Source organism: Ambystoma mexicanum, chromosome 9 (assembly GCF_040938575.1).
Source record: "Ambystoma mexicanum isolate Mex_15411 chromosome 9, UKY_AmexF1_1, whole genome shotgun sequence".
In the NCBI taxonomy this organism is placed as follows: Eukaryota; Metazoa; Chordata; class Amphibia; order Caudata; family Ambystomatidae; genus Ambystoma; species Ambystoma mexicanum.
In genome coordinates this window covers 19413412-19423497 of record NC_090931.1, presented here as the reverse complement: position 1 = coordinate 19423497, position 10086 = coordinate 19413412, and the positions used below count along the sequence as shown (strand labels likewise).

At 49.0% G+C, this 10086-nt stretch overlaps 1 protein-coding gene across 1 annotated transcript in view; it reads right to left on the bottom strand.

The window, feature by feature from the left end:
• Positions 1-1223, bottom strand: part of PANX3 (pannexin 3) — a 189122-nt gene extending 187899 nt beyond the window's left edge. Inside the window, exon 1 of the mRNA XM_069614086.1 lies at positions 582-1223. Coding sequence (XP_069470187.1) covers positions 582-762 — 181 coding nt within the window. The 5' untranslated portion in view covers positions 763-1223. The remainder of the gene's footprint in view (positions 1-581) is intronic.
• Positions 1224-10086: the final 8863 nt, after the last annotated feature.

Genomic DNA, 10086 nt, shown 5'->3' with positions numbered 1-10086 from the left:
TCGCTCTCCCTGCCCCCCTCTCTCCCCCCTTTCCTGGTCTACATGTCTCCGTAGTTCCCCCTCTCTCCCCTTTCCTAGTCTGCATGTCTCTGTAGTTAGTCCCCCCTTTCCTAGTCTACATGTCTCTGTAGTTCCCCCTCTCTCCCCTTTCTTAGTCTACATGTCTCTGTAGTTCCCCCTCTCTCCCCTTTCCTAGTCTGCATGTCTCTGTAGTTAGCCCCCCCTTTCCTAGTCTACATGTCACTGTAGTTATTCCCCCCCTTTCCTAGTCTACATCTCTCTGTAGTTCCCTCTTTCTCTCTCTCGCTCTCCCTGCCCCCCTCTCTCCCCCCTTTCCTGGTCTACATGTCTCTGTAGTTCCCCCTCTCTCCCCTTTCCCAGTCTGCATGTCTCTGTAGTTAGTTCCCTCTCCCGCATCCCCCACTTTCCTGGTCTACATGTCTCTAGTCCTCCAGCTGCCTGTACCTCGGCCTGCCACCCTCCCTGCCTGCCTGCAGAGCATGCCTGCACACCGGGGCAGCTGCGGCGGCACTGTTGCCCCTCTCCTCACTGCCCTCTGACATCACACTGGCGGAACTCACCCGTGGAGATTTCGCGTGCAAAGGCGAGCGAGACGAGCAGGAGGGGCAGCCCCACGGAGACGAACTTGATGATGCGGTCGGTGTGCAGCTCCAGGCGGTATCCTTTGCTGCGGGAGGCCTTGCGGTCGGGCAGCAGCGCGTCCGACAGCATGTACTCCGCGGCGGTGTTGGCGATCGACATGGCGGCGGTGGCGGTGGCACGGGGGCACCTGAGGGCACGGGATTGCAAAGACCCCTCCCAATCTACAGCACCGGGGGCTCTGGGAAGTCCTGTGCACTCAACACACGAGGCCCTGCGGCCCCACAGAAATGCCAACTCGGGGGAAGGGGCACCAGAGGGCAGGGGATTCCAGAGCCCCCTCCAAATCTACAGCAAGAGGTCCTCCGTGCATGGGAGTCTACAGCCCCGGGGTCTCTGGGCCTCTCACGAGGATGCGGGGGCCCTGGGAAGTCCTCTGCACTCCACACACGGCGCCCAAAGTGACGGGGAGACCACCTGAACCCCAGCAGAAAAGGCAGAATAATTGCAAACAGACGGCCTTTCATGTCAGGGCGGGAAACATGTGGCGAGGGGCCTAAATTTAGATGCAGTGGCGAGCGGCCCGTGTGCCAGCGTCGCCTGACCTGCAATTGCAGCCACATCAGAGCGGCCTAGGCGGGTTTTACCCAACCCTATGCTAAGCGGCTGTATTTATAGCAGGCTAATGCTGGGGTGGGAAGAGGGCGAGGCTGCCTGATTCCACTCTCCCAGGAGGACCCTAGAGAGGACAGCCACCGTCGCCTGAAACCATCGATTGCTTCTAACTTACAATCTTGCTAGAAATCAAGCACAAGAGCTGCGAAAAAAATACAGAGGACCAGAAGGGAAAACGCTGTAACAAAAATGAGAGCTGAGCTTCTCTCCCAGTCACACAAAACATCCTCAACTTTATCACCACATTTACAATGAATATTTAAAATAACTATGTACAACACACACTCCCTGTTCCAGGGCCCTCTCTCTCCATCTCTCCATCTCTCCCTCTCTCGACCTATCCCCTATTTCTCTCTCTTGCTCTCTTCCCACTCTCTCTCCCTATTTCTCTCCAACTCCTTCCCTCCGTATGCCCATGACTCTCGTTCTCTTTCTCTCTCTATGCTGAACTGGTGGACCCCAGCCCTTTAAGACGAGGTAGCAATGCCCTTGAGTTGAATGGAGATGCAGAAGTTACTCAAACATCAATAATCGAAACGACTCAGGTAGTTGGCAAAAAGGTAACTGTTTTAATATCAATTATCTAACAGGGAGTACAACGGACATCAGCGACGTCTCAGCGTAAGATCTAGCAATGCATCTTAAAAACAGCATTCTTCTATAGCAAAAAATCGTCATTGTGACGTCAACCTACGTATTACTAACGTCATCCTACGTGGCACACTACAAAAACCTAGTGCCAATTGTGATAGGCCCTTAAGGAACCTCTAAGTATACGAACCATACTCGTCTATAAGAGTGCAGAAAAGTGATACGTTTCTTAGCATCAGGTGGGGCAACTAAGCCCTCCCTGTCAACAGGTTACTATGAACATCACTAAATACACAGCGTCCCATTGGTTACCCAAACTATAGGACCCTTAATCACGCGGCCCCCTACCATTGGTTGGCACTCTACCCTCCATCAGTACTTTTCTACCTATGTTAGCAGCATGCAGGCTGGTCTTCCAGGTGCTGGTGAGCTGGTCATAACCATTGCTCCCCATCAATTAGCATATATCATCACCTCAGTGGTCTGCTGTCAATTAAGGCTTTGAACTTGTCCTTGGGAGTGTTCTTTTGCTCTGGAGATATTCAGGGGAGTGAAGGCATGCTCTGCCCTCATGCCTAGGCACGAGGGGGGTGCAGGAGGGGCAAACTGCCCCAGGCCTCGCGCTTGGGAGGGGCCTTGCGGCACCCTCCCGAGTAGAAGGCAGCACAGCCCTCCCATATTCTTTATTCAGATGGGGGACTGTGCTGACTCCTGTCAGGCAACGCAATAAACATCAAAATAATAGGAGACAGCAGGGCTCATAAGTGAGCTCTGCCGACTTCCACTATTGAACAGACAGCGTAGACACGCTGAGTGACAAGAGAGGACTCCTCTCTTAATAATAGGAGACAGCAGGGCTCATAAGTGAGCTCTGCCGACTTCCACTATTGAACAGACAGCGTAGACACGCTGAGTGACAAGAGAGGACTCCTCTCTTAATAATAGGAGACAGCAGGGCTCATAAGTGAGCTCTGCCGACTTCCACTATTGAACAGACAGCGTAGACACGCTGAGTGACAAGAGAGGACTCCTCTCTGTTAGGCAGCGTTTCAATGCCTTGGAGTGAAGAGAGGTGCCATCCGTGGCTGCTCAGGCACTTTTAAAGGGTATGGTAAGTTTTTTTTGTATTTAAAATTAAATGTGTATATATGTGTGTGTGTATACATTAAATGTGTATGATTGTGCACATGTATGGTGCTGTTTATCTTTGTGTCACTGCTGTATTTGGTTTTATTTATGCGTGCATGCAGGGAGTTGTGTGACTGCTGGATGAATTCAGGGGTAAAAGTGTTGTATGTGAGTGTGTGTGCGAGCCCCCACCTCTACATTTAGTGTCCCGCAGGGTGACCGCTGGATGAATGCAGGGGTGAAAGTGTTGTATGTGCGTGTGTGCGTCAGTCCCCCCCGTCCTAAATGTAGCAGCCCTGCAGGCCACTAGATTTAGATGTGGGGGCATCACATTATGTTTAGTTTGGGATATTAGGTGGCACTGCCACCAATAAGCCAAAACTCTTGCATTGAAGTACAGACAGTGGTAGAAATTTACTTTGTTTTACTGTGGCGGCACAGGGGAAGGGGGCGGGTGCAGCGAGGAGAGGATTGGGAGCAGGCCCACCTGAAGATACTTTGGGGACCATTTCAACATGATGGTTGGGGGGACCCTACTTAGAGCAAAAACAATCTGAGGCACCCCTGGGGGTGCATACATTACAAATGTGACAAAGATAAGGTTAATGGTCACTGATTATCACGAGAAGGCCATCCAGCAAGAAGCTTAAACACTAAAAGCCCACTGAAGCTGTAAACCCTTCTTTGCCAGCAAGTGGCTGATGTGTAGTATCCAATGTTAGGAGGCAATGAGGTGATAACACTTCTGTAAATTGCATAGGACTTGACAGCTGAAAGGGCTCCAGGGGCTTCCAATGCAGCACATTTTAAGCCCCAGAACGAAAAGGGAAAAAGGAATATATTGCTGTGTTACAAAGACTACTGACTGGCAGTATGGGGTAGTTGCTGAGGCCCCCACGAGACCACTTTCCTTTGAAATGATTGAAAGGCCCTGATGCCATCCCTGATTGGGAGGGTGTAGGGTAGGTATTTTTAGTCACCCTCATAAACATTTGCCTTTTAGCCCCTCATATTTATCATGAACACCTGGAAAATAGCCCCATGTCTTATAAGGTGGTCAGCAAAGAACACAATCTGCACCCCTTAAAATACACATCAGTAGTTCCACTACAGTGCAACATTGAGAAGGGATTTCACAGGGATCCTGCTCAGACCTTCAAGTGGTCTGGTAGCACAATGTCACACTTCTGACCCTAGAGACCACGGTTCATATCCCTGCCCGACATAAATATGAATGCACCACAGCATTCTAAAATAAATGTATAGTGCACAGAGATTAACCAGGATTGTAGAGCCAGCCAGCTCTGAGATCCGGGGAGATATTTTCTGCCAGATCTTAGATCCGGGAAAATCACGTCCAATGACAGCATGTGGTACAGATAGGGAGAAAAGGCATATGAGGCGGGACACAAACCTTCTAGGTCTGGTTTGGTTTTTTGCCCAACCATTGTCTACCCATGGCCATTCAAATCCCTATGGAAATTCCAACCCAGTTCCTGATACCCCCTCCCAAAATACCTCCTCATGGGAACTCTTGGAACTAGCTTTAATCAGGCCTTACCATCAAACTTTGCACTCCAAGTGCCTGCAAGTTTTTTTCTCAAAGGATGCGTCTGAGAGGTAATGACTTATTTGGAGTTGTGAACATGACACTGGTGTAATAGAAGTGTGTTCACCTGGTCTGCCTCAGCCACTCGATTCAAAGCACTAGGTGTGTCCTTCACTGAAGTCCTGTTAAAAACATGCATTGGCTAAGCCAGCAGTTTTGGCTTGTGCATGCGGATTAGGCATTTGCCAGGCACTATTAGAAGCACAGGTACTCAAACCATTTTGCACCTGCTACCATCAACAGCAAGTTAATACCAATACAGCAGTGCCTTGCCCATGCCTACACAAAAGCACATACTGTTAGCATTACTAATGCTTGTTTTGTTTTATCCTTGATGCACAGGACTATGCCTCAAGGGTAAACCAAACATAAATGGTACTAATGGCTAAACTGGACCACATTGAATGTAGACCAGTGTAGCCAGTAACAACAGTTATGGTGCACTGCCAGCCTGGGTATACGTTCTGTGGCATGGCATTTTTTACTGGCTGGCAGTCCTTATATGGCAATAATTGCATATGTTGGTGCAGCATGCATGGACATACATGGGAACAGCCAGTATGAATGTATTTTTATACTGGCATATGTTGTGGGCAAAGGCAGCATGAAATGCATTGGAAATGTTCCCAGGCACAGTTGGCGACTTGCAACAATTTGGTTTTTCCAGGTGCTACCATACAAAAAGAGCTGTAAAATGCACCATTTTAAACCAATGTTTCAAAGGTTTTCTTGGGAGTGAGAAACCCTCTCAAGCATACTTTGTTTGGATTGGGCTCCCCACTGTGCTCTGTCAGTCCTGCATAATTGGCACCAACATTTAAGTTTCTTAAATTCAAAAATTCAACAGCCTCCACCATACATCATCTGTCCATCACTGTGTATGATGTGTTTTTTAATGCACACACATGGACACAGCACTTTTAAATGCTGGCGCCACGCACCACATGCCTTCATGACATCCTAAATATATATTAATGTATACGATACAAAAATTGCTCTTCCATACACCTTTCGTCAGTAGAGAAATCTAACTTTGCTGTAGTTGATTTGCAGTTGTAGCAATAAACCATCTTTAGGTTCCTTCCCAGGTAAACTCAAGGTGAGATTTCTCCCATCTCCTGTTTGCGGCAGTGCCGCCGCTGGCCCAGTGCGAAACAACATAAGGGGGCCTCGCCAAATGTTTTGCCCCTGGCCTCACCACACCTTGTGACGGCCCTGTGCCTAGGTGTGACGATCGTGTTCGTTCAACTTCATCCTTCCACGTGACTGAAGACCACAAAATCGAGCCCTAGTGTATTTAAAATACTATTTTCTAATAGACGTCTGACGTCTTCCTTGTTTTTGTCCATACCTTCTGAACAAGAGTTTCGTTCTTTCACACGATTTGTATCCAATGTCTGCTCAGCCCATTCTGATAAGACCGTGGCTGAGATCTGCTTCTGGAATTCAATTTTCTTTTTAACTGCGACACACTGTAAACAAGGCCTTCCTTCTCTGGTCCAGCTCTGCTATAATACATAGTGCAAACATCCATTCTTTACTCACTTTAATATACATATGTATATATTGGCGCATGCCGCAATCTATTCACTATAAAGCTAGCCTCAAGAATACTTTGTCTTCTTGGGTTTCTTTGCATATGTACACATGTTAAATAACTTGATATCTTCATCGTTTCTGTAGCATAAGCCTCTTCATCTTGAGCCCAAGATGTCACTTATCTTTGATACTTTCTTGATGCCTTATAGAATATCTGCATTCTCTTTTCTCTGCATCTCTTCCATGTACGTCAGCTCGGCCCTGTGTGACGTCACCATTCTTCTCTTCCATTTATCGGTCCTGCTTCTTCCGGGATTTAACTCAAATAGCCATCATACTGTCTTGTATGCAAGTATGGCTTTCTCAATGGGAACCTTGCCTCTGGGATTCTCTTTGATATCTGTATTTTCACTGGTACTGCATGTGTCTCACACTCTGGTTCCCAACATATAGGCAATATGGGCAAAGTGGTTGAGGTGGGAGTACTTGGCTCCTTCTCTACAATGCCTATGTCTCTTTCTCTCTCACTCTCTCTCCCTTTCTCTACCATTCCTATGTCTCTCTCTTTCTTCATATGTCGCTCTCTATGCCTCTCACTCTCTCCCTATGCCTCTTTCTCTCTCTTGCGCCCTCTCTCTCTCCATATGCCTATGTCTCTCTCTCTCCCTATGTCTATGTCTCTCTCCCTTTCTCTGTCTCCATATGCCCACGGCTCTCTTTCCCTATGCCTATGTCTCTGTTTCTCTCTCCCTATCTCTCTTGCTCTTTCTCTCTCTCCCCCCTCTCCCTATGCTTCTCTCTCTCTCTCTCTCCCTCTCTCTCTCTTTCTCTCTTGTCTAACATTAGGGGTCATTTAGAGCAGGATGTGAGGTAAGGACTCTTGCTGACTTCTGTAAAGAAGCTGCTGACAGGGGGAGTTGCTGACAGGGGCAGCTGCTGACAGGTGGAGTCGGGGGGTTGTATATGTAGAGTGACTAGATTTTCAAAAACGAAAAACGACATAGGCCACAAACATACATGTAAAGTATCATTTGACAGGGGTTGCTGAAATAAATGAAGGACTACTTTTCAGTAGCGTGATTAAAGTGTCAATGCATTGAATTGAACTTAAAATGCGCCCGTTCAGGATTCTTTCCTGCTGCAATATGGGGAGATGTGCAGCCGGAGAAACACTCAGCGCAGTAAAGCAAGGTGCAACTTCTGAGCAAGGTTCTACTGTGGGGGTCCTCGTGCACCCCATGATCTCCATTCTCCCTCCTACCCTAGCATATTGGTTTCTCCCCATTTATAGAGCCAACCCACCCATTGTTGCCAGCCGGGACTAGAGAAAAGGCACAGATATTTTAAAGAAAGGAGGTGCTGTGTTTTTTTTTCTTTTAGAGTTGAATGAGAGCAGCAGCGACAGAGGCCTCCCCTAAGGTGGGGACCGGGGCGTTTTCTAGAGACAGACATTGTTGTTCTATGTGCAGGAATGTCACCATCACACTGAAGGCACATTATCCACAAGGGGGAGGCGAGAGGTACAGTGATATGATATGATGTGGCATTTATAACGCGCCTGTACACAAGTGTTTCTAGGCGCGACACAACAAGGAGGGCGAAACAAAGGGAGGACAAAATAACAATCTTCACGGGGGAAACGGAAAGGCAAAGTGCAGTTAACTCACAAGTGCAGCCAGCGGATGGCTCATAAGGGCAGAAAGAAGGGACTGTAGGGTGGCAGATACAGACCCTTAAGGGCTGGGGACCCCGGACGCAGTGCAAGGGCAACTGGACATGCAGGAGCCTGGGTCCGAGTTCAGAGGGTGACCAGTGCATGGAGCAGTCAGGTGCATCATCAGGGGAGAGGAAGAGAGAAAGCAGACACGAAAAGGAAGGTCTTGAGTTGCTTCAGGAACCGTAGGTGGTTCTGTTCAAGTTTGGGAGGGGCAGGGAGGCTGTTCCAGAGGGAGGCCCCAGCCAAGGAGATAGATCTTCCCCCAACTCTCAACTTGGAGAAGCGTCTGATGAATCTCAGAGAGTTTGAGGTGGATGAGCGGAGGGCTCGAGAAGGAAGATGTTTTGGAAGAGAAAGTTGGAGGTAACGTGGTCCCAGACACCAGAAAGCCTTGTGGACGATGCAGATGGTCTTGAAGTTAATCCATGCAGCCACAGGGAGCCAGTGAAGAGATTTCAGAGCTGGAGGGATACGATCCCTGGGTTTGAGGCCAAGGACAAGTCTCGCAGTCCTGTTCTGGATTAGTTGTAAAGGTCGAAGAGTAGAGGCAGAACAATTTAGAAAGAGGCTGTTGCAATAGTTCAGCCTAGAGAGGACCAGAGCTCTGGAGACAGTGAGCTTCTGGGGGAAAGTGGGAAAAGGCAGAATACCTCTAAGGAGGTGCAGCTAATATTTTGAATTCTTAGAGACGTCAGAGATGTGAGGAGAGAAGGAGAGGGAGGAGTCGAGGATGACACCAAGGTTCTTAGCCTCAAAGGAAGGAGCAGGATGAGGGCCCAGAGTGGGCGGCTAGAGAGAGAGAGAGAGAGAGAGAGAGAGAGGAAAAGAGGGAGCAGGTGTCCCAATGAGGAGGATCTCAGTCTTACCGGCATTAAGGCAGAGATCTTTGACGGCACACCATTCCTGAATTGCCGCCAGACAGCCTGGTGTGAGTGAAGAAGCAGAGGTGGCCGAGGGGAGCCTGAAAGAGAGCTGAGTGTCATCCAGTAAGCAGTAAGTAGCGATGCAGTGGGCAAGAGGTGCCAGGTAGTGGTTGAAGAGCCAGGGGGAGAGGTTAGATCCCTGACAAACATCACAAGTAGAGAGAGAGGTAGAAGAGAGGAAAGACCCCAGTTGGACCCGAGAGGGTCGGTCTGTGAGAAAGGAGGTCTACCAGGCTAGGGCCTGATCAGTAATACCAAGGTTGTCACGGAGGCGATTGAGCAGGATGGCATGGGTGACCATATCAAAAGCAGAGGATAGATTGGTGAGAATGAGGACAGAGGGGAGATTAGAGTCAAGATTGGAGAGCAAGTCTTCCTGCGTGTTCAGGAGAGCAGTTTCCATGCTTCTGGCAGTTCTGAAGCCAGGCTGGTGGTCATGGAGGCAACCAACAGATTCAGTATGTAGATTAAGCTGGTAGATGGCCAGCTTTTCCAAGAGTTTGCCCAGGAAAGGAATGATGGAGATCTGGCGATAGTTACCCGGAGAGGAAGGATTGGCTGAGGGCTTCTTTAGAAGGGTTTGCACAAGAGAGTGCTTAAGTGGGGAGTGGAAAGTTCCAGCGGCCAAGGAGTAATTGCAGAAATCGGCCAAGGCTGGGCCAAAGGAGTCGATGCGGTCCTTGGTAGTTCTCGATGAGCAGGGGAGAACCTGCTTTGATGAGACTTTCATAGATTGGAATTGTCTAGAAACATTGTCAGGGGTTAACAGGGGAAAGGAGGAGGAGAGACAGCCTCAGACGGGCCAGGAGTGGTAGAGGAGGAGGAAAAGGAGGTAGAGGAAGACAAGGTGGACTGGAATCCTGAGTGTTAGTAGTGAAATGGGAGCCCAAGGCCATGCAGAGGGCCTGGGAGGGAACAGGAGAGGTAAAGACTGCAGCTGGATAGGCCAGCTCCTTGCAGATTTTGAAAAGTTCAGTCGAGTTGTTAGATGCCGCAGAGATGCAGGCTTTGATGTAGGATCTATTCTTGGAGAGGACAGAGAGTCTGTACTGCCTTTGGAGCAGGCGGCAGTCCCCTTTGTCAGGGGGTGCGCCCGATGCCCTCCACTTCCTCTCCACCACTCTACACTTGCGTTTAAGTGAGGCGAGGTCTAAAGTGCACCAAAAGTTGCACTTGGATTTGGGCTTAAAGCGGATCCTCATGACTGGGGCAAGGACAACCAGAGTGTTAGAGATAGAGAGATGAAGGTTAGAGAGGGCTGTGTCAGGGTGTGAGTCAGCCAAAGGTGCAGGAGGAGAGAAAGT